Genomic DNA, 23,577 nt, shown 5'->3' with positions numbered 1-23,577 from the left:
GTTCATGCCCTTCTTCCTTCCCTGAGGATGAACAAAGCTGTAAGAGCAGAAGAGGGAAGCTGGCACTGTTTACGTTCTCCCTTGGAATCGCCCAGACCAAAGGAAGAGCCGCAGTTTTGTAAAGCCCAGCCTTGTGATGTACCATTACAGCGGGGAAAACACCCCACAGACAAAAAGACCCCACCAAAACCCCCAAAACAACAAGAACAAAAAACCACCTACTTACAAAAAAACCCAGAAAACAAAACCCAGAATATTTTCTACTTACCTAATCTACAAAGAATTGAACACTTAAAGACATTATAAAATAGTAGCTGCTTATGTTGAGGGACTCTTGATTGTATTTCTTTAATTTGATGTTACTGTATAAGAATTGGGTTGATTATAGCTCAGTCACCTTATTTCATTTTTCACAATGAATAATCAAATTAGTGGAAAAAGACAAGTTTTACTTTTCATAGGGGGCCCAGTGAAAAGATGATTAAATACAGCACATCAGGCTTTAACCAATAGGACTTTATTCTGTTGGTATCTCAACAAAGAAAAAAACAAACCTGAGGTACAGTACAGACATGTGGCTAAAAAAAAAAATCTTCAAACCATGGTTTGATTTACTGATGTTGGTAAAATAACCAAGTTTGAGACCATTGTAAAGCAGAAGACATATGCATTCCACTACTCCTTTTCATCTTCAGGAAAGCACAGGGACCTCCACTTAGCCAAGCGTGTTATTTTCAGGAAGATCTTAGCACCGTTTTGCTGCTACCAGCAGGGCTGGCTAACACACTAGCAGCTACCCGAGAACTCCACCAGCCCTTCCTCTCACTGGAAACAAAGTTCCGGCCTTTGAGGGCACAGAGTATTTGTCCCTTTGCACAAAGGAGTTCACACCTCACACCTTTGACAGTCTCCTCCTGTTCCTGCTCAAATGCTTGAAGTCTGACCACTGTACATCCAATCAAATTTGATCCTTAAACCAGAAAAGCAGGGTGTAATTCCTACAGCATCAAGGAGTAGTATCAGGCACAGTACTTTGCTATGCTCTTTACCTTAAATTTAAGGGAATGTCAATTAAGGCTGATTATCAACATTTTGTAGCCTCCCAGTAATAGCTTTAGAGTGCTCATAAAATTGGATAATTGTTTCCCATGTTCAGTTTCAATAAAATCAGTTCTCATCCAGCTCAAGAACCACTGCAAATCAGGGACAGGGATCTCTTGCTACAGCTGGAGCACTCCCTCGTGCATCACTGCTCGTTCTGCTGCCCCTCTGTCACCGCAGACACCCCTCCTTGGCCCTTGTTCACGTCGCTGATACACGCCCACAGTCCGTCCACCGACTCCTTCCACAGCGTCACCTCGAAAACAGAGCAGGCACAGCTTTCAGCCTTAACACTCCCTCAGCTTCCCCTTTCCCCACAGCTACCACAGCACTGGTGAATTCTACTGTCAGTACCCCAGGAAATCAAATTCAGCCTTCATTTCTGCTTTCCAGTAAGGACTCAGAATGCAGGCAAATAGTTTGCCAGAGGTTACGGTCTTCCTGCCCTCGTGATAGTTCAAAAACAGTCACCACTGCAGCAAAGACGACTCTACGACAGCCTTGCCTCAACAAGTGACAACAGCCTGTCCCTGCTCCTCTGGAAACAGGGCACGTGCAGTCAGTCAAGGCAGCAGTACTCACTTTGTTGTCTCCTCCAGACACTGCGAGGATATTGGCAGTGATGGACCAGCTCACGTGCCAGACAACATCATTGAACTTGTGCAGCAGCTTTGGTGACCAGGAGTTTCCAGAGGCATCGTCACACGTCCAGATGAACACTCTGCCATCCTGCAAAAGCACGGAGGCCGAGATGGCCAGACACAGGAAACACCACCCTGATTGCTCTTGGAGCTCCACTCCCAAATCACAGCTCTGATACCACCCTTCCATGTGTCTGCATAGATTTGTGCTCAGCACACAAAGGGGCTGTTTCCTTGCTATAGTAAAGGCAAAGCAGTACAGCTCTGATGAGAAAAACTACCTACAGTGATTTGCAAATACCAGAGAAGAGCTCCCAAAATACTTATCTATCACCTGAAATATTTCCCCAGAATGAGGTTTTGTTTTCCAGTCACGTGGCAGCAGCTCACTAAGCAGTCTTCATGACAATAAAAAAAGCATTTATAAAATTATTAGCAGCAAGAACACCACAGTTAATAAGAGGGCTGAGGACATCAGAGCTGACTACGAATGCCAGTTATTAGAAAACAGTATTTTTAGCTGGAGGTTCAGTGAATTTGGTCCAAAACACTAAAATATGGCATTAGTTTGAAGGTCTTCCTGCTATTGACACCATCCTGCTCATGATGTTCAAAATAGCAGCCAGTCTTTGGTACAGAGACACACATGCACAAACCTTTGTCCACAAATGCTTCTACTGAGCTTCTGAGTTTGGAAGGAACAGGATTCAAAGGCTCTTGTGCACTGACCCAGACACAGCAAAGGACTGCCAGGAGGACCTTTTATAGCAGCTCTGACCTTACTATTGCTCTCCTAGGGGAGTGGGAAGGAAGTGTGTGGCAGCGAGGGCACTGAGAGCCTGCCTGTCGCTCCAGCCTCACCTGGGAGCAGCTGGCAATGGTGCTGGTTGGCAAACCTATGGATGGAGCCCAGGCCACGTCTCGCACCCAGTCACTGTGAGCCTCCAGCTTCTGCTCCTCTTTCCACTGACTGTCTTCTTCCCTGGAAACACAATTATACAGTCAGAAGGGTGGCAGCAGCATTTCTCATCCCCTGCTCTGGAAGGCTTTGGCTTTGTAGCCAGACTCCTGGTTCATCCAGATAATACAAAGCACAGGTGTTCCCCAGTTTTCCAAAAATCTCTATGGCTTTAAGTGACAAAACTCCTTGCAGGGGGTAGAAAGCACAGGCAGAGTTTTTGTTCTCATCTTCAGTTACTGTCAGAAATCTGCTACTGTCCAAGTCACGGTGGTAACCAAAGACCATTAGAAAGCCACTCTCCGAGACAAGATGACACAGGGCTGGCACAGACTGCACAAACCATGGGAGATACTGTGCATCACTAAGTTGTTTCCATTTCTAAAGCACTTCCTAAACATGGGAATTCAAAGAGGGAAGCACAGACATGCTGAAAGTATTACCTGAGATACTAACAGGGACATTCAAAGCCTAGAAAGAGTGCCAGGTTTTATCTGATAACAGGGCACTTACTTCCAGATCTTGACCAGGTTGTCGCAGCCCCCAGATGCAAATCTTTTGACATAGTTTGGCTTTTGACCAGAGGGTTGTTCTATAAGGCTCCCTGGTACAACAGCAGGAGCCCAGCTGACTGCATTACATCCAATCTAGGTAATGAAAAACATTACTATTAAAAGTTGCTTACTTTACACAAATAAAGGAATAAAGGCTGCTGACGGAGTGAAGGAAATGTAGCATAGTGTCTGTGGGGGGTGGGGAATAAGCCCATCTCAGAAAATGGGAGTCCTGCACAATGCTGGATGGATATCAGATGAATAAGAAATCCAGACACAGTCTAGTCTCACTAAGGCACTTACTCAGAAAGCCTGAGGTAGGTAAGGAACTGCTTTATGGGGAAATATCATCCTAGGTGTGTGAACAGTGGAGACAGAGATAGGAACTGCGCAGACACAAGGTACACGCAGTTGCTAAGGTTTTGGAATGCAGGAGTAGAAGGAAGCTTTGGTCCAGAGCCCAGTTTCCTTCTGTTGAGAGCCACGCCGTTAGCTTATGAAGTTTTGCTTAAGCAAAAATCCCCACTGTTTTGGGAAAAACACGTGCCCTGCAATTTTTCTGGCTTCAGTTTATTCAGTTCGTTGGTGCAGGTATTCTTAGGACCAAGGCCATTTCCTGCCAGTTAACTTTCAGCACTGTGTTTAACAATAATCCTCAATTAACAAGCATTACCAGTGCTGTTTAGTAGCCTTCACCTGTCTTTTTTTCCACTTCATTTTAGTTACTACAAAGTATACCTGCCCACTCGGGATGAATGTCAAAAAAGTTGTTCTTGGTTCTTGATGTTTCACATCACTTCACTGGATTTCAGTATTTATCTAGTCAAGTTCTTTGAGGCAACAATCCCCTTGGTAGCTCCTGTAGCTCCTGGAACTCTGCTGCTCCAAAGGCCCAGACTCACCGTGTGTGCGTTGCTGATCTTTTTGACTTCCCACTGCCCGTCTCCCGTGTAGCTCAACAAGGAGATGGCCCCGTCAGAGCTGCCGCAGGCCAGGATCAGTCCATAGTCATGTGGTGCCCAGCAGACAGAATTTACTGGGAAAGAAGAGACAGAGATTACAGCACAGGGACTGCCTAAAACTGACTGCTATCAGTCAGTCACCAAAAGCGAGTGACTCTGAAAGCCGAGGATGAGTCTTGAAATTCCTGAATTTCAGCAAAGCCAGTCAATTAACACTGTTTACAGAATGACAGAGAATGGCCTTTATTTTTGGAACTCTTTTAGAATGAGAACACCAACAGAGCACTCTTAATGAGGTTAAAAAACTCTGACAACAGCGAGGAGCATCACTGACTAAAACAAGAGTTGAATGGCAGGCAGAGGATGTAAAATCTGTATCAGTAACACAGCAAAGCTGGAGACTTCAGATCTGCATTGGCTGGACAAATCATCTGAACACAAAAGTTTCCACTGTAAAACAAAACACTGCATGATAAATTCATTTTTTCTTACTGGACACAGACAGTATTTCCCTCAAGAATTCAGTCCCCTGTCATCTTTATTTGAAAGCTGATTTCTTTGTACAACAACTCGTGTGCAAACACTGTATGAATCAGGACAGGAAGTTATCCAGTAATATGACCTTAGGTAAAGGTCCTGTTTGTGCTGAACAGATTTACTCTCTCTCCACTATTTATCCCTGTCTGTTTGACAGAGGGCTTCTTCCTTAACACTGACAGATTTACTCCAACCTTACCCAAATCCCCTCATTTCCCCAGATGCCCTTCCCAGCTCCAAACTCCCATACCTGAAGAATCATGTCCTGTGTATTCATAGGTCTTTTCCCAAGTGCCATTTTCTTCCTTCCAGATAATAACCTTCCTGTCATAGGAACAGGAAGCCAAGATATTCCCATACATAGGATGAGCCCAGGCAACCTGCCACACCGGACCCTCGTGCCTGCAAGAAACAATGTCATGTAGAAAAGGGAAGAGAAACCCCTCCTAGCTGTGGCTGCCCCACAGCCATCACTGCTGTGAATCGCTGTTCCAGAAGGGATTGCTGGCCTGACATGAGGAATGGGTAATGCCAACATGGCAATGTTAGTGCCCTGACACGGGGCTGTCACTGCCATAGAAAACAATTCCAAACGTTTAGCCTTGTATTAGTACATTTTATCTCTTGAAAATCACAGGTGTCAAGTACTAAATGAATGACCAAGCCCCAGTGTATTTCCCACTGGTGCTCTGTCCCCTTCCCAGACCTGAGGAGTTTTTCAGCACAACCCTGGAGGAGTCCTCCCTGGTATCCACCTGCACCTTGTGCTGCCCAAAGGCAAAAGGGCGAGGTATTAAGAGCTTCCCCAAAGAAACTGTGCTGTTATGACAGCTCACCCCCTCAGGTCTGCAATGAGGATCTGCCCTCCGTTCCGGACGTCGAAGATCTTCACGGAGCGGTCGGAGGAGCAGGTCGCCAGGCGTGTGCCATAGTAATCCATCTGGGCATCGTGCTGCAGGAGGGCAAGGACAGCTGTGCTCAGCACGCTGAGCTCGGCTCAGTGACCAACCCCACCGCAGCTCAGAACCGGCACAGCTGCCCCAGGCTCGACACACCGGGGTCAAAAGGGCAGTTTTAGACAATCCAGACACACAAGTCATTTGTTTCCCCAACTGCTTCTTCACTAACTATGCAAGTGTTACACAGAAGGAAATCAGGAAATTCTGAGTAGCAACACACAGCATTTTCAGGAGAGGGCTGGGAACTGGTGCTGCTGACTACAAAGCAGTGACCAGTTACGTGTTCTTGTTTCTTAAAAGGTAAAGTGGGTGTACGAACACTGAGCTCTTAGTTGTGTTTGAAACTTCATCATCACAGAATCACTGAGGTTGGAAAATACCTCAAGACCATCAAGTCTACCCTTTGACCGATCCCCAACTCGTCCCCCAGCCCAGAGCACTGAGTGCCACGTCCAGTTGTTCCTTGGACACCTCCAGGGATGGGGACTCCATCACCTCCCTGGGCAGGCCCTGCCAATGCCTGACCACTCCTCCCGTGAAGAAATTCTTCCTGAAGAACTGGGCTCATCTAACTGGTCTCTTTCCTTCTACAAATTATTTGGAAACCCTTCCTCCTCCCCACACTAAGACATGTGCTTCCACATAAAGGAAAATCAGTTTCCTCAGCCGAAGTTGTGTACCATTTAAAATACACTTACACATATATTATTTCACAGAAACAAGCCTGTGCATGAAAATTAAGGTTTTAAATCATTTCTCCTTTCCCGCGTAGCTGAGTCTTCCTGTCCAGCCAGTACAGAATGGCAGGATCAGGATTTCGGACAGCGTTCTGCATCCAACACCGCACGAGTGTCCTCTCACACGGCACATACATCCCAGCCTCCCCCCTCGCACAGAGCGCCCCAGAGCAGCTCTGTTCCAGCCGGAACGGGCTCGGGGGAGGCAGCTCCCCCGCACACTTACGATCATGTCCTCGTGGGACGTGTCCACGGTGTTGATGACCGAGACCTGCGGAGAGAGGGAGCAGAAGGAGCTGAGCGCATCATCGCTCGGCCGCGGCCCCCGGAGCCCCCGGGCCGGTCCCGGCCGCTATCGGCGGGCAGCGGCCGCGCCCGGTTGCGCTGAAGCCGCGCCCCGGGACCCCGCCGGTTCCGCGCCGGGCCGCCCCCGCCCTCCTGCTCCGGCCCGCCCGGCCCTGGCCCCGGGCCGTCCCCGCTGTCCCCCCGCACCATGGCGGCCCCGCCGTCCCGACCCGGCCTCTGCCCGCCTCAGACGTGGCACGGCGGTGCCTCGCACAACCGCTCCCGCCGCGCCCCGCCCGCCTGCGACGGCGTTCCGGCTGCGCCGGGTTCCGGGGGCGGGCGGTGCCTTCGCCGGGCAGGGGGCGGGCGGTGGGAGCGGGGGCGGCCCGGCTCTGCCCCGTCCTGCCCCGTCCTGCCCGGCCCAGCCCAGCCCTGCCCCGGCACCCCCGAGCCCAGCCCGCCGAGCGGGCAGAGGCACCACCGGGCCCGGGCCCGTCCCGCGGCCCGTCCCGCCGCCTCGGGGGCTCCCTGCACGGAGCCGCCCCGGCCCCTCGCCATGGCCAGCGTCTCCTACCACATCTCCAGCCTGCTGGAGAAGATGACCTCCACCGACAAGGACTTCAGGTGCGGCAGCAGGGTCGGGCCCCGCGGGGATGGGCGGCTTCCCCCGGAGGGGTCCCTTCCCCCGCGCCGGCCGCAGGCACGGTGCCCCCGACCCGCCGGTGTGCGGGACGCTGCTGTGTCAGAGCCTTTGATCGCCTGTGTTAGCGCTGTCTCAACCCAGCTGAGCCCTGGCTGAGGGGGGAATGTAGAGAAGGCGACGGCGCTCCCTGCCCCTGCCTGGGCTGCTGCCTGATGGTAGTCGAAGGGAGAATGAAAGTCTTAAGGACTTAAAGTTGTTACTTATTTTGAGAAGGAAGAACAGTGTAGCACAAATGCTGAAATACTTCTAGTTTGCTTTTCCTTTAGGTGACATGGTCAGTGCATTAAAAGGGCTGAGAGACCCGAGTTTGGGCAGCTCTGTCCCTGGGTGACAGATGCTGCTGGCCATGCTCAGGCTGCTTTATCAACTATTTCTGTGTGATGGGAAAATGTGCCTCCCTAACAGGACTAAGATGCTTTTGTTCTCTTTGTTTATGTCAGCAGAAAAGTTGACAACTTTTTAGGGTCGGGGCCAGTGGCTCAATGTGTAAGGCATTACTCTATAAAAAGTAATGAAAACTAACATTTATGAAAGATTTCATCACTGAGTATATTGTTCTCAGTACCAATCTGGAAGGTGATGTTTGTGCCAGCCTTGGTATTTAAAGTATAAAAGAGAGAGATTAGTAAGAGCCTAAAAGTAGGCTGCTGATGTTTTCACATGTTAAAGTACTTTATAAAGAAGTCAGTGATGGTGTAGTTGTACAAACAGTTTGTTCAAAGAACTTACAGTTAACACTCCAAACTAGATGTGCCCCACACACGTCATGTCACAGAGGTATTGCAGGGCCATTTCCTCCCAGCACGTGGCCAAACATGACCCATTGTAGGAGCAGTTTTCTCTTGCTCCCCCTGCACAGATGGATCTGTGGGGGAGATTCCGAGGTCCCGGGGCAGGATGGCAGCAGGCAGCAAGTCCAGAGCTGGCCACGTTGCCATGGAAGGCTCGGCTCAGCCTGTGGCCATAATTGGTCATGCTGGGTGTGCGCAGACAGTGAACTGCGAGTGCAGCTGAAGAGCTCTTGCAGGATCAGAAATAGAGTGCACATTGGGAATGTCTTTGGGCACAGTCCCGCTGCTTTCCCACCCCGGGTTCCAGGCTGGCTTTGGAACACCACAGCAGTCCTTCGTCCCAGATGTACCTCACTGCTGCTCAGGAATGGGCTTACGCATTGAAGCTCCAAATGTTGCCTTGCACATGAGAGCTCTTATGTGCTGAAGGAGGGGCATCAGAGCCTAATTGTAAAAGGAGGTGTCATTTTGTAAGGAGAGGGAATGGCTCTGTGGATCCTGTTAGACATCCATCCCATGCAGGGCTGACATTAGAAAGCAGCTAATACACGATAGCCACGCTGAGATTTCTCAGACCCTCAGACTCCTATACCAGCAACTTTTGCATTTCCTGGAAATTTTCCCAGGAAATTTTCCCAGGAAAATTGATACTTTACAGAATTTCTTAATATCCATTTTGTCATTGTCCCTGTCAGAAAACTGACTAACAGTCAGCTGGGTGTTTGTTTTTCCTTCTAAGCTGGAGTGATAACTACTTACTTGGTTTTGCTCACAGCAATCTAAATATAGCCTAGGGCACTTCTGAGGTGTAGTTTGCATGGAGACATGGCTTTATTTTTCATTTTTGAGCATGGTAGGCCTTCTCCATGTGTGGGGTCATACTATCAGTGCTAAATTAGCCAGAAAGAACAAAGCAAGGTATGTTCTTAGACCCCAGAACTGCTTTTATTAGGCCAGGCAATTGATGAAAAAACCTACCATGATTTTTTCTGGCATAATTAACCATCTTCATTTAGTTACCAAGAAAAATACAGAAGTTGGGTGCCACTTTAAGAGTTTTTGTTTGTCTGACCCCTGTTAGGTATATATCTACTTGTAAGATAATAGTAATTCTCTGTACCTTGCTTTTTAGGACAGTGTGAAGGGTGGTAAGTTACTCTTTGATAGTGTGTTTTCATACAAGCACCAATTGCCAACTTCTGTTGTCCCAGGAGATGCAAAGATGATGCCTTTGTGTCTGCACATCACCCAGTCCACTTTTGTCCTTTGTCCTTTCAGGTTTATGGCCACCAACGACCTGATGATAGAACTGCAGAAAGATTCAATAAAACTAGATGAAGACAGTGAGAAAAAAGTTGTGAAAATGCTTTTGAAATTGCTGGAGGACAAGAATGGGGAAGTACAGAACCTTGCTGTCAAGTGGTAAGAGCCTGGGCAGTAACTGCCATGGTTCCTGGCACTGATAAAGCCATTACAGACTACAGAGTATGTGAGAGCAGAGCCTGGCCCTGGGCACTCCCTCAAACCTCCCTTGCAAGGGGCTTTGCCCTCTCACAGGGCACTGCACTTTCTGTCTTGATACTCACTAGGCGTGAACACAGATACCTTTGTAGCAGCAGGAGGTGATTTTGAAATTAGTTCAGTGTTTGTATTGTGAACCTTACCATGAAAAGTGATATCCCTAAGATTTTTCTTCCTCAGAGATAAGCCCAGTTTAAAATGTTGGTCATCAAGCTCCTGGTGTCTCTTGGGCTTTGAAATCCCATTCTGAGTTTCCCCATGGTTCTCTCTTTGATAGGGATGGTACTAAACCCTTATGGCATTTCAATTTCAGGTCTGAATCCTCCCCTTCAAGGGCATTTTTCCTTACAGTTTATAATACACTTGGGTTTTTCCCTGCCCTGACTCCGAGTGCAGCCTGTGCTGTTGCTTTGCCCTGGTCTGTTTCGATATTTTTTTAATCCAAATGAACAAAAGTCCCTCTATTAGTGAATCCTCAGATGAAGGGATCCTGCTGCTGCCATTTTCTTTCCTGTCTCTTTCCCCAGCATGGCTGAGAGTGTTCAGTCTAAAAATGCCATGGAATGGCTCAGTTCACCCCAGGGCTCCAGAAAGGTGGGCCATTTAAAGACAAATTTAGGTTCCTCTGTTTTTCTTTCTGTGGATCCTATTTGTATTCCCTTCTTTTTAACCACATGCTGCTTCTATCTCTATCCTTTCTCTGTAACCTTTAGCCCTTTCTTTTTGATTCCCACGGTCCTGACATTTTCTGGCCCTGCTCCTGTCTCTGCCTGCTTTGGGCTGGCTTATTCTGATTTTCAAAGTGAAACAGTTGGGCACTGAGCAGAGGACCAACTTCTTAGCCTGTTTATCTCTGATTGTATCAGCAGTAAGTCCGTACTCACTGTGATCTCTCATCCATCCAGAATGTGATAATGAAGAGGCCTCAAAATGGAATCAGGAATATTTCCTTTCCATGCTTAAGGAGGTACTTACAGCAGTTAACGTCCAGTCAGTCATTCTCAGGCAGGTGGCCAGGATCTCTAAGAAGGAGAAATGTGATGGTTTGAAGGACACAGGCATTTGGATCAGGCCCTTCATCCTGACTGGCTTCTCCTCCCGCAGCCTGGGCCCGCTGGTTGGCAAAGTGAAGGAGTACCAGGTGGAGACCATTGTGGACACGCTGTGTACAAACATGCTGTCAGACAAGGAGCAGCTGCGGGACATCTCCAGCATTGGCCTCAAAACCGTCATCTCTGAGTTGCCACCAGCTTCCACAGGTACACTGCCTGTCCCTGCTGGAGGAACAGGGAATCCCAGCTTTTGGGAAATGGGAAAATGTGGAGTTCAGAGCATAAAAGTTACCAATTCCTTACTTACCTGCCAGAGGACAACTAGTGAAATACAGAGGAGAGACAGTAGAAGCTGAGGTACCAACGTGATGAAAGATGGGATGAAATGAAAACTTGAGCAGTGTTTGGAACTACTTATCCCAAAAACACAGCAGGGGATGCCTGAGGTTCCTGGGGACAGGAGTTTCCTCTGCAGCCATCTCATGTATCTGTCCTGATAGGTCTCCTAGGGGGGGATTTCTTTTTTCAATGTGGGAGGCACTGAATGGTTCCCAGCAGCAAAAAGACTCCTTTTTAACTGATAGCAGCGTAAAATCTCTCTCTTACAGGCTCCACCATGACAGCAAATGTGTGCAAAAAGATCACAGCCCAGCTGACAGGAGCCATTGGCAAGCAGGAGGATGTGTCTGTGCAGCTGGAAGCTCTTGACATCCTGTCAGATATGCTGAGCAGGTACCAGAGCATTTCCTTCTGGAGCTGTGCATAGCAGGGGGCTGCAGGGATGTGTCTGCTTTTGATTTCTTTATTTCCCTAATCCTACTACTGGGACTTAAAAACACAGTATTTGGGCTGGCTGCCCCTGGGGAATATCTTAGCAGAGCAGGTCCCCAGTGGGGACAAGAGACAACATGCTGAGCCTTTCTGTGCTTGGGAATGGCAGTGGCACTGGTGATGGGTCCCACAGGGGCTCACCTCACACAAACGCGGGAGGGCGAGAGCAAAGCAGGGAGGTTTATTTTAGCTCTGTGATCCGATCACACATGCATTTTTTTTCCTGGCTGCCTCTCTTTCTCTTGTTGCATAAGTCAGAGTGACAGTGTCATATGTCATCTGCATGCAGGAAATTATTGACAAACCTCCAGGTCATCCAGAAGGACACATCAAAAACCCCTCCGTCATGGAGACAAATAGCCTCTCCCTGTGCTTTACAGAACAAGTCAATGTTCAGACCAAAATGCAAAACCCAGCCTTCTCCCCCTCCCCACAATGAGCATGAAGTCTCCATAGCTGAAGGATTTTTACATTTGTTGCTGCCAAGGTGGCTTTTCCTCTGAGGCTTGGACTTTCAACTTCTCCCTTGTTCTGTTGATTGCAGACTGGGGGGAACACTCTACTCATTCCATTCCTCAATCCTGACCTGTCTCCTGCCCCAGCTGACGAGCCCCAGGTTGGCAGTACGTAAACGGGCCATCATTGCCTTGGGGCATCTAGTCTTGACCTGCAGTGGAAACATCTTCTCAGAGCTCACAGAGCATCTGCTGGCTGAGCTGAAGAGGAATGAGTCTACATCTACCACCAGGACATACATTCAGTGTGTGGCTGGCATCAGCAGGCAGGCTGGGCACCGCATAGGTAGGATGAGCAGCTTGAAATGGCACTGGGAAATGTATGTGCATTTTAGAGCAGCTCCTCTTAGTGGTAAAAGAAGAGTGCTCAGTATTAGTGGCTTGTGCTTTGCAATTCCCTCCGTGATCCTGGCTTGGCTTTCTGATCTCCACTTGGAAGGGAGGAGACACCAGAGTATCTCTCTGGCTGCCCTTCTGTAGCAACTTCACCTTAAGATCTTGCAGTGCTTCCTTGGTCTGACCTGTGAATTAGGTCAGTTGATTCACCCCATTTTAAATGAGAGGAGAAATGGACAGCAGCATACTGTATTACTTGCCTGAAAGATCTGTCTAAAAGAGATGAGATCAGGTTCTAGAAGATCTCTAATCACAGCTCTTCCGATGACTGAAATGCCAACAAGGGGCTGCAGACAGGGAGCAGTGGTTAGCTTACGAAGATCAGTGTGGCTGGTTTTGGTGGGCTGCTGGCTCCTTGCCCGTGAGGTCCAGGCCGGGAAGGAAGGAAGTGGCAGGTGGAGGAGCTGTCAGCTGCTTGGGTGAGTGAAGGCTGGAATGGTTTTTCATTGCTGCTTGCTTTGTCTTTCCCAGGAGAACACCTGGAGAGGATCGTCCCTCTGATCATTCAGTACTGTGACGTGGACGATGACGAGCTGCGGGAGTACTGCTTCCAGGCCTTCGAGTCCTTCGTGCGGAGGTGTGTGCCCCTGGGGACACCTCTGTCCATCCAGTGCAGCCGTGTCCTCACGGGGTCCCCTGGGGACACCTCTGTCCATCCAGTGCAGCCGTGTCCTCGCGGGGAAATACCGATCCTTTCAGCACCCAGGGAGGAGGGCCTTGCTGTGTAGGTTCCTGTGGGAGTGACAGTTCATGTATGAAATCTCTTCTGCACAGGCAGGGTTGGGCTGGAGTTATGAGCTGCTTTACCTCAACGTGTGAGGGTGTCCTTCTGTATTGGTTTTGCAGGAGTGGGAGTTTCCTTTGTCCTTGGAGGGTTCCTCAGCCAGAGGGAACTGCCTCACTCCTGGTCTGTGGAGGGAGCTGGAGGCAGGAAGGAGGCTCAGGCAGAAGAGCTGCTGAGCTGCAGCTCTCCAGCTGTTTGGTCAAACATTTACTGCTTGGAAAAGGAGCCCTGCAGAGCTGCTGAGGTGTTCTTCCAGGAAGGGAGGATTCAACCAGGGGGTGAAGGCAATTGATTTATTTTTACTTATAGAAATCATTGCATCCTCCCAAGGAGAACGTGGCTTTGCTTTGTGCACAGCAGGAAGGAGCATCTCTGGTTTAACTCATGTTAACAAAATGTTCAAATGGTCTGTGAAGCACTTTCAGATCCTTTTGAGATTAATTGTATTATTTGGGTATTTAAACCAGCTTGGTCTTTGATTAACTCTTAGGATTTTTATTTGTCCTGATAGGTGCCCAAAGGAAATCGACCCTCACATCCCAAGTGTGATGGGGCTGTGTCTGAAGTACATCACCTTTGACCCAAACTACAACTATGATAATGAGGAGGAAGAGGAAGAGATGATGGAAACTGAAAATGGGGAGGATGAAGAGCAAGGTGCCTGCTTGTGAGGATGGCTGTGCTCAGCAGAACACAGGGTTAACATTTCTCCCCTTCCTGCTTTCTCCTGCTGGAGAGGGCAGCTCTGAGGATCAAATGATCCTCTAGCTCTGGTTTTATCATAATGGTGCACCTTGTTTTCCATTGTGTTGTTCCTAGAAAGCGATGATGAGTACAGTGACGATGACGACATCAGCTGGAAGGTCCGCAGGGCTGCGGCCAAGTGCCTGGAGGCCATTGTCAGCAGCAGGCACGATCTCCTGCAGGACTTCTACAGAACTCTTTCCCCGGCCTTGATAAGCAGGTTCAAAGAGAGGGAGGAGAATGTCAAAGCTGACATCTTCAGTGCTTACATCTCCTTGCTGAAGCAAACGCTGCCCACCCAGAGCTGGCTGCACACTTCCCATGCCTCTGGCAAGGGTGACGTTCCCCTGACGATGCTTCGGAACCAGGTGAGGACAAGCAGCTACTGATGATTGTGCTGAGAGCAATCCTGAGAATGTGGCTAATGGAAGGAGCCCTGGGGCAGGCAGCCAGGGGAGACCAGATCCAGGGGGCCGGCTGTTTACTGTCTGTCTCCTGCTGTTCCCGGGGAGAGAGTGCTGAGGGAGTGCAGGAGTAGGGGGGCACAGCTGGCACTGTCCCTCTGCCAGCTGTTGGCATCTGTGTCCAGACTGAGGCAGGTTGGTCTCTGGCTGAAGGGTCAGGCTGCTGCTTTACTGTTATTGCAGCTGCTGCTCAGGAAACTCACTGAATAAACTGTTGTAGAAATGCACCAGAGTGAGTCCCTGAGAGCAGTTAGGATGACTGAGGTGTCCCTTTGTCCCTTGCTTCTTCAAACTGCAGGTCCCCAACATTGTCAAGGCCTTGCACAAGCAGCTCAAAGAAAAGAGCATCAAATCAAGACAGGGTTGTTTCAGCCTCCTGACAGAACTGGCCAATGTTCTTCCTGGTTGCCTGGCAGATCACATCCCTGCACTCGTCCCTGGTAAGCTTGTCCATGGTCTGGGAAGAAGGAGCAGGGTTGGCAAAATCCATTCCAAACACACGTGCTCCTTGTGGATATGCTGAACAGCTCCCAGACTAATCCTGGCTTCTGTCTGCACTGTAAGCCAGGATAAGAACATCAGGTTCATTTCCAGTCCCCTGAACAGATGTTTTGGGGAGTGCCTATTCCAGCCTCCTTTGAAAGCAGCTGGAATGAGATCAGAAACACAAGTGACATTTTCTTTTATAAAATCCAGTGGCATTTAAAAAAATTCTTTATATTGGCTGATTATTGAATTTGCAGCACCAACATTTTTGTCTGAGCTCTCCTGCCTGTGGGCTCATGAAGCATCCCACTGCTGGAGGGCTCAGGTCCTGCCTTCACTTTTGGTGTGACTGTATAGTGGATATGAGAAAAGTCTCCTGTGACTGTCCCTAGCTGGATCCATGCACCTCCCTCTTTAGGAAAAACACGACATCAGTCCTGTTGTCTCCTTTGCACAGGTATTGTTTTCTCCTTGGCGGATAAATCCGGCTCCTCCAACATGCGGATCGACACACTGTCCTTCCTCCACGTCCTTCTCTGCAACCACCAGCCGGAGGTGTTTCACCCTCATATCAAGAGCCTGTTGCCTCCTGTTGTGACCTGCATTGGAGACCCATTTTATAAGATCATGTCAGAAGCTCTGCTGGTAACTCAGCAGCTTGTGAAAGTTATCAGGCCTTTGGACAAATCTTGCACTTTTGATGCCAAGCCCTATGTGAAGGACCTTTTCTCTGGTACTCTGAAGCGGCTGAAGGCAGCTGACATCGACCAGGAGGTGAAGGAACGTGCCATCTCCTGCATGGGACAAATCATTTACAACCTGGGAGACCATTTGAGCACTGATCTCCAGCCAACCTTGAAGATATTTCTGGAGAGGCTCAAAAATGAAATCACCAGACTGACAACAGTCAAAGCATTAACCTTAATTGCTAGTTCTCCACTTAAAATAGATTTGAGACCCATTCTAGGGGAAGGTATCCCCATTCTAGCTTCCTTCTTGAGAAAGAATCAACGTGCCTTGAAACTGAGCACTTTGACTGCTCTGGACATCCTGGTGAAGAACTACAGCGACAGCCTCAAGCCTGCCATGATCGAGTCTGTGCTAACAGAGCTCCCTGCCTTAATTACTGAGAATGACATGCACGTGTCCCAGGTGGCCATCATGTTCCTCACGACTTTGGCAAAGGTTTATCCATCCTGCATCTCCAAGATCAGCGGCTCAGTCCTCGCTGAAATCTTTCAGCTTGTCCACTCACCTTTGCTTCAAGGAGGGGCTCTGAATGCCATCATCGCCTTCTTCCAGGCGCTGGTCCTGACGAAGGCAGCCACCACGGGTTACCCGGAGCTGATGAAGCAGCTGACAGCACCCGTTTACTCCTCGGGTTCGGCCGGGGCCTCGCTGACGTTGCACAAACAGGCGTATCACTCCGTCGCAAAGTGCGTGGCAGCGCTGTCCTCGGCCTGCCCGAAGGAAGCCCCTGTGACAGTGAACCGGTTTGTTCAGGATGTGAAAAGCCCCAAGTCCAGTCCTGCTGTTCAAGTGCTGGCTTTCCTCTCCCTGGCAGAGATGGGCCGTACCACAAACCTCAGTGCTCACAGGGAGCTCAGAACTGTCATCCTGGAAGCGTTTGCTTCCACCAGTGAGGAGGTGAAATCCGCTGCCTCCTACGCGCTGGGGAACGTCAGCATTGGGAATCTGAAGGAGTATCTGCCCTTCATGCTGAAGGAGATCGGAAGCCAGCCCAAGCGACAGTACCTGCTGCTGCACTCCCTGAAGGAAGTCATCAGCTCCTCCCCAGCCGACAGCCTCACACCTTACGTGGAGGATATCTGGGCTCTGCTCTTCAAGCACTGCGAGTGCACAGAGGAAGGGACACGCAACGTGGTGGCAGAATGCCTGGGGAAGCTGACCTTGGTGAACCCTGCTGAGCTGCTGCCCCAGCTGAGGAAACAGCTGTCAGCAGGTAATGGGGATGGCGATGGCCAGAGGGGGGAAATGCTGCCATTGCTGGAAATTGCTCTTGTAAACTGCTGGTGGGTACAACAGGGAGCAAAGCCAGCCAGAGAGGCGAGCAGGAAATGAAGGATCTCTGCAGGGGGGATCAGAGGTGCACTGATCTGCACAGGGACAGGAGGATCTTGGGAACAGGTACTGCATGTGGAGATTGTGCAGGAGCAGATTTAAACACAGAGTTGTTAAGACAAATGCTCTGTTCTCTTAACCTTTTCAACGTGTGTGTTAACTGGACCAAGAGCAGAATATGTGCTACAGAGTTACAGCAGTGACTTTGTCAGTTGGTCTTTCACTGTTTTTCTTCCCCCCTTCATCGCAGGCTCTCCACATGCCCGGAGCACTGTGGTCACTGCCATCAAGTTCACAATTGCAGACCAACCTCAGCCCATCGATGCTCTCCTGAAAGGCTGCATAGGTAGGGTGGTGTGGACAGCAGTGTGAGCAGTGTGAGGTGGGGGTGTGAAAGGTTGGGCATCGTTAGCAGCTCGGGGATTTTTCACTCCTGTGTGAACCTCATCTAGTCCAGTTAGTTTTGATCTGTATTCCTCTGCTTTTGGGATGACAGAGCAACACTGTCCTGTGAGTCCTTGTTAAATGCTCTGATGCCTTGCTCTTGGGCATAGTGCATTGTTTTTTAGGGAGCTTAAGTTCTTTCTGTATTTAAACTCAGACTTCAAGCTCCTCACAACAAGGATCTTGAAAAATACAAGCTATATGGAAAGGGTCTTATATCTAGGGAGCCCACACACTGGATCTGCTGTATAGAACTGGGCCTTCTGTTTCAGAGAAGATCTGAGCAAGAAGGAAACCAAAAACCAACTTCCTTGAATACTAAAGGTGCTGATTTGACTTTAGGGTGAGGTAGCTAGAGACACGTTTTGGTTTTATGCCCAAATGCAGGACAGTCATGTTTTTTCTATTTACTGTATCCCAAACAAAGGGAGGGAAAGCATCTCCAATGGCTCTGTTAGAGTGTGCCACTGGAGCTATTTTACCATAGGTGCTTCCATAACCAGCCTTCGTGAAATACACCCTGATATACTTTCAAAATCCTTTAAAAATACTGCAGCAGGACTGACTGGTACATTCTTACTCCACAGGTGACTTCTTACAAACTCTGCAAGATCCAGACCTGAACGTTCGCCGCGTGGCTTTAGCCCTGTTTAATTCTGCTGCTCACAACAAACCTTCTTTAATCCGGGATTTACTGAGCATGGTCCTGCCCAGCCTGTACAGCGAAACGAAGGTCCGAAGGGAGCTCATCCGGGAGGTAGGTCCAAAGGGAGCTCACCTGGAGGTGAGTGGGCTTGGCTGGGTGCCACACACAGTGACTTCCTGCCTGTGTAGGTGAGATGGAGCTGTTGCCCTGTCTGCTCTTAGGTCACACTGCTGTTGTTTGTCTTGGTTAAGGTAGAAATGGGGCCATTCAAGCACACAGTGGATGATGGCCTTGATGTGAGGAAAGCTGCTTTTGAGTGCATGTACACCCTGCTGGAAAGCTGCCTGGACCAGCTGGACATCTACGAGTACCTGAACCATGTGGAGGATGGGCTAAAGGATCACTATGATATTCGGGTCAGTGCTGTGCCCTAACTAATGTAATTTTCTCTGGGGCCTGGCCTGCAACTGAGCTGTGTGTCCCCACAGCAGTGTGCCCCTGCCATGCCATTTCCTATTCCCTGCAACTGCTGCAGCCTTTCATGATTGTCTGGCTCTGATTTGACCGTAGTGGCCTTGACAAGACACCCCTGGTGTAGCTGGCTTTGTAGGAAATGTACCAAAGTCTAAAGTAAGTTTGTTCTGCCTTTAAACCGATGATTGTCATTTGTTCAGAGGGACCAGTGACACTATACTGGCTCCTGGCCTCACATCTGGATAGGAAGCACGACATCCTTTTCCAGTGTACCCCAGCTCAGAGGCAGGCACAGCCCCATGCTGAGCGGTGCTGTTTGTCCCCATGGCCCTGTGCAGACACCTGTAGCACTGCACACACCAGGCCCAGCTGCATTTCCAGTATCACCAAAGCTCTGCCCCAAGCCCCTGGCACAAGTGCAGAGGAGTACATGACAGCGTGGGTACAGCCTGGCCCGTCAGCAGGGCGGGCCCAGCTCTGAGCCCAGGGGCTGCAGTGAACCAACCCGTGTCTCTCCCGTCCTGCCCAGATGCTGACGTTCATCATGCTGGCGCGGCTCTCCGTGCTCTGCCCCAGCGCCGTCCTGCAGCGGCTCGAGCGCCTGATCGAGCCCCTCCGGGCAACCTGCTCCACCAAGGTAAGAGCTGGAACATGCGAGGGGCTGGGGCAGGTCCTGCCCAAAGCCACCTCTGCTCCCAGCCTTCTCCCTCACTGCTGCTGAGCCACCCACTCCCCTCATTTCCCCAGCTGTAAAATACTCTGCTGGTCTCTGCTGCCGTGTTGGTTCTGCGCCTGAACCAGCTTTTCTAAATGCCAACCGCAAACAGGGCTTTGGATTTGCAGGTGAAAGCAGGTTCAGTGAAGCAGGAGTTTGAGAAGCAGGATGAGCTGAAGCGCTCGGCCATGAGGGCAGTGGCTGCTCTCCTGACCATCCCCGAGGTGGAGAAAAGTCCAGTGATGGCAGAGTTTTCATCCCAGATCAGATCCAGTCCTGAAATGGCATCACTGTTTGAGAGCATTCAGAAAGATTCTGCTTCCATCTCAGAGTCAATGGACATGAGCTAAGATGTGTTTCCCCCATTGCCCTCCTGCCCTTGCAATGCCCCAGCCAGAGACACCAGCTGGGCCGGGGGGAATGAAGGCCATTGAGCCACTCCTGCCACAGCCATGTGCAAGTCCCTGGGCAGCCACAGGAGAAACTGCCTGGAACCAGCAGCACTTGCATCAGACACCTCATGGATCAGGGGAACTCATCCTTATGTAGGGGAGGGGCTGAAAGATGAGCAGTCCACTTCTCAGCAAGTTTTAAGGGGTACACAAAGCAACTGCAATTGAGTGTGGTTCCATGAACAATGGAAACTACTTCCTGATATATTCCTTGCTGCAGTACAAAGAAATATAGCTTTAAATGGTTTTTTAATGACTGCACATGCACTTTCTACCCCAAATTGCCCAAGAATGTATTTACAGTGTTTCCCTAAATAACATGACTAAAAACTGAAGTCATGTCTTTAGTGATGAGCACCACTCCCACAGGCCTTTTGGGAAAGGAGACTTGCCCCAGCCAAGCTGTGGGAGCTGCATGGGGCAGGGGGGTTACCTAGCCCCCCAGGCTTCCTCATGGGGCTCCATAGTTTGGCATTTGGGCAATACAAAGCTTTCTAGCTTGGCTTCTGTTTTTACAGTTTTGACTGCAAAATACCTCAAGTGTCTCCTCCAAGGGACGATTGGTGACTATCTCAGTGACAAACCCTGCTCTAAGCTCTGCTTTGCACCAACACTGGCTTCTCTCTCCCCTTGGAGCACCTCGGTGTTGTCACCAGTCATGAGGGCACCAACCTACTGATCCTGGTCACAGATCAGCAGGAGGCACCTGTAGGAGCGCTGGTGGTCTGTGTTAATGTCAAAGGGGTGAGAGGTGGCAGGCAGGAGCCAGAAGTGCAAACGCACAATCCATAGTGGCTGCTGTGCTCAAATCCTGCTTTGTGCAGGAGAAAATGCCTTAAAGGACAGAGAATGTTAACAGCCAACTACAGGACAAGGCCACCATGACACACTGGGGCTGTGGCCATGGACCTGCCCTATGCTTCCTTTTCTCCTCTTCTGATAGGGTGGTTGATGTGAAAGTATTTACAGTGCTGTGTGAAAGGACAGCTATTGTCTGAATGGTATAAAAATAAAATACACTTGTGAAGCTGCACGCCCTGAGTTCACTGACCATCACCCTGACACTGCACCTCGCTGTGTGAGTGCCCTGAGACAGCCAGGCTGGGGCTGCTGCCCCTGCTCTGCCCATGCAAGACAGCACCTGAGTCGGACTGACACTTTATTAAATACACCTGGGCTGCAGAGCCTGGTTACTCGTTCTCCTCGCTGCGCAGTCTGGCGTTGGGGTTGGTGATCTTGATGGCAAGCTGTGCTGCTCTCTCCACGATCACCTTCCTGTTCTTGGAGGACACGTTGTGGGCTATCTCTGCACAGTACGACCTGTCAGAGACAGATGGCATGTCAGGTTCCAGCAGAGCTGAGAGCCAAGGCAAAGCCCCCCAGAGACATCCCACTGCTCGGATGCAGCCAAGCACAGGGGCATCGATGCACAGGAACTGAACCACGAAATTTCCACCCCTTGACTGAACCTGACCTGTCTGGCCTGAAGCAGAAGCTCCACTACAGAACAGCTCAGCCCTTCTTGAAAATGACTGACCCCCAGACAGCTGTTAATGGTGTTGGTTACTGCTCTTATTGTTTTGTAGTGAAAGCAACAACAGAAGCAGACTCAGTCTCAGGCCTGACCCAGAGCCCCAGTTCTGACCATGGTCACCAGTGACATATCACAGCCCTGTTCGCCACTGTTATGTCTATTTTTACCAGGGGTATGAGTTTTCCAGCCCTAAGGCCCCTCTGTGCACCCACACCAGCAGCACTGAGGAAACCACAATGGCATCTGTGCTCTTGAAAGCAACAACCTCCCTTGTGTCACCCTGACTGCTCTCCCTCTCCCAGGGGGGAGCACACAGGCCCCACACACTCACTTGTTGCTCATCATCAGCACTTCCAGCTCTTTGACATTGTGGACCAGGAACTTTCTGAAGCCTGTAGGCAGCATATGCTTCGTCTTCTTATTGCTGCCGTAGCCAATGTTGGGCATCAGGATCTGCCCCTTGAAGCGCCGGCGCACTCTGTTGTCGATGCCCCTCGGTTTGCGCCAGTTGCGCTGCAGAAACGCACAGGTCAGTTACACAACGAGCCTGAACACCCTTGGCCTGCCCCGAGGGCTAATACCCTTGCCTGCCCCGAGGCACTAGCTCCAGCCAAGAGGCCGCAGGCCCTCACTGCTCGGCTGCTGCCGCCCTGCTGTGCTTCCCTTCACCACCATCCCAAAGGCACCCCGCAGTTCTCGGGGACCAGTAGCGACTGCTCACCTTGATCTTGACATAGCGGTCGGACTGGTGCCGGATGAACTTCTTGGTCCTCTTCTTAACGATCTTGGGTTTCACGAGGGGCCTGAGGGCAGGCATGGTGGCTGCGGGACACAGAGCAGGGTGAGCGGGGGGCGCGGCCGGGCGCGGCGCGGCTCCCCGTGCATAGCGTGTCGCAGACTGTCTTCCCCCGCGGGCCACGCCGGGCCGGCGAGGGAATGGGTCTTCATCTGCTATGGCTCTGCCTCCCGCCTCCGAAGCTGGCAGAGCACTGGGAGCTCTCCAGATGCGATCCTGGGAGGTGTCGCGGTGTCATCGTCCCCCCCGATGGCCCTGCCTGGAGCCCGGCCCCGCGCACCGAAGCCAGACTGGCGAGGGCTGCTCGTGGAGAACAGTGACCGACACCCGCTGGCGCCGAACGCGCCGGACCCGGCCCAAAGGTTCGGCCGGGCCCGTGACCGAGCGCCGAGGGTGCCCCACCGCCCGGGCAGGGCTGCGGGTCAGGACTCAGGCAGGCAGAGTCCCGGCCCTGCGGGGGCCGGTTCCCGCGCCCCGGGGAAAGGTGAAGCGGAGGGAAGGGGAGGGGGCGGCCGGTCCGTGCCGTAAGCCCCGGGTCGGTTGGGTCCCGGCTGGGCGCGGCTGGCCTCGGATGGTCCCGACTGGCCCCAGATGGTCGCGGATGCCCGACCCGCACTCACCGGTGCCGATGGCGCGTCCGCCGCGGGCCCCGCCGAGAGAGGGAGGAGCCCCACGCGCAGAGGCTTATGGGATACGCGGGAGGTCCTGGCAGCTGCGTGACACGCCAAGGCCGAGCGGAGCGCGCACCGGGCACCGGCGGGGCCCGGACCACCGCCGAGAGTTAGAACCGGGCAGGCTCTGTCCGGAGGGAACGCGTCAAAAGAGCAGATCGGTGCTTCCCGCCTGTGACCCCGAACAACTTTCGCAGTACGAGGCTGCCAGGACCTGCTGACGTCACTTCCATCAGGCAGCGCCCGGGCCCTGCTTCCGCCAGTCGAGCCGGGCGGGCGCCCCCTGGCGGTGCAGCGGTCCCGGCCCGGCGGCGGTCCCGGCCCGGCGGCAGCTCCACTCCGGGCCCTCTCACCGCCGCCACAGACGGCTGGAGCGCGCTGCTGTCGCCAGGCTCAACACACCCAAAGCAAGCGGCCCAGCCCCGGGGTTCGACGCCCCGGTTCTGCCGCTGCCCGGGCACCGGGAGCAGCGAGGGCGGGGCTGTGACGGCCCCGAGGGGCTGCATCTCTCCAGGCCGGAGCGGGGGTCGGTGCCCCCCGGGCCCGTCGCGGAGCTTGTCCCAGGCAGCACCTGGGGAAGCGCCGGGGCCGGTCGGCGAAGCGGCGTCTCCTGTCCCCGGTCCTGCTTCACCTCGAGCCCTCTGCTTGTGCCCAGCAGCACGAGATCGGAGCCAGCTCCGGGGGCAGCGATGGCGGCACGGGGACGCGGCCGCACGCACAGGACACAGATCCGCACTGCAGG

The 23,577-nt window shown here is 51.5% G+C and overlaps 3 protein-coding genes and 1 non-coding gene across 4 annotated transcripts; 1 reads left to right on the top strand and 3 right to left on the bottom strand.

The window, feature by feature from the left end:
- Nucleotides 1–495: 495 nt before the first annotated feature.
- SEC13 (SEC13 homolog, nuclear pore and COPII coat complex component) lies at nt 496–7,049 on the bottom strand. The gene is made up of 9 exons (XM_032698746.1): nt 6,942–7,049; nt 6,676–6,720; nt 5,590–5,705; nt 5,004–5,155; nt 4,157–4,290; nt 3,214–3,347; nt 2,604–2,724; nt 1,684–1,830; nt 496–1,357 (listed from the first exon to the last, which is right to left on the bottom strand). The coding sequence occupies exons 1-9, from the start codon at nt 6,942–6,944 to the stop codon at nt 1,247–1,249; spliced, it is 963 nt and encodes a 320-aa protein (XP_032554637.1). The 5' UTR covers nt 6,945–7,049; the 3' UTR covers nt 496–1,246.
- Nucleotides 7,050–7,235: 186 nt separating this feature from the next.
- Nucleotides 7,236–20,867, top strand: LOC116792103 (cullin-associated NEDD8-dissociated protein 1-like). The gene is made up of 15 exons (XM_032698745.1): nt 7,236–7,358; nt 9,507–9,650; nt 10,854–11,008; nt 11,410–11,533; nt 12,177–12,433; nt 13,015–13,120; nt 13,839–13,984; nt 14,147–14,439; nt 14,834–14,975; nt 15,479–16,984; nt 17,354–17,449; nt 18,135–18,304; nt 18,445–18,609; nt 19,197–19,304; nt 19,511–20,867. The coding sequence occupies exons 1-15, from the start codon at nt 7,291–7,293 to the stop codon at nt 19,730–19,732; spliced, it is 3,702 nt and encodes a 1,233-aa protein (XP_032554636.1). The 5' UTR covers nt 7,236–7,290; the 3' UTR covers nt 19,733–20,867.
- A 109-nt stretch (nt 20,868–20,976) lies between these two features.
- On the bottom strand, nt 20,977–23,052 carry RPL32 (ribosomal protein L32). Its single transcript, XM_032698747.1, has 4 exons — nt 22,785–23,052; nt 22,090–22,190; nt 21,700–21,881; nt 20,977–21,154 (listed from the first exon to the last, which is right to left on the bottom strand). Exons 2-4 carry the CDS (start codon nt 22,183–22,185, stop codon nt 21,025–21,027), a joined length of 408 nt encoding a protein of 135 aa, XP_032554638.1. The 5' UTR covers nt 22,186–22,190; nt 22,785–23,052; the 3' UTR covers nt 20,977–21,024.
- Nucleotides 22,255–22,390, bottom strand: LOC116792560. The gene has a single exon (XR_004359183.1). It is a non-coding gene; the product is annotated as a small nucleolar RNA SNORA7 (small nucleolar RNA).
- Nucleotides 23,053–23,577: the final 525 nt, after the last annotated feature.

Source organism: Chiroxiphia lanceolata, chromosome 11 (assembly GCF_009829145.1).
Source record: "Chiroxiphia lanceolata isolate bChiLan1 chromosome 11, bChiLan1.pri, whole genome shotgun sequence".
Taxonomy (NCBI): Eukaryota; Metazoa; Chordata; class Aves; order Passeriformes; family Pipridae; genus Chiroxiphia; species Chiroxiphia lanceolata.
The sequence above is the reverse complement of the archived record's forward strand: the minus strand, read 5'-3'. Positions and strand labels throughout refer to the sequence as shown.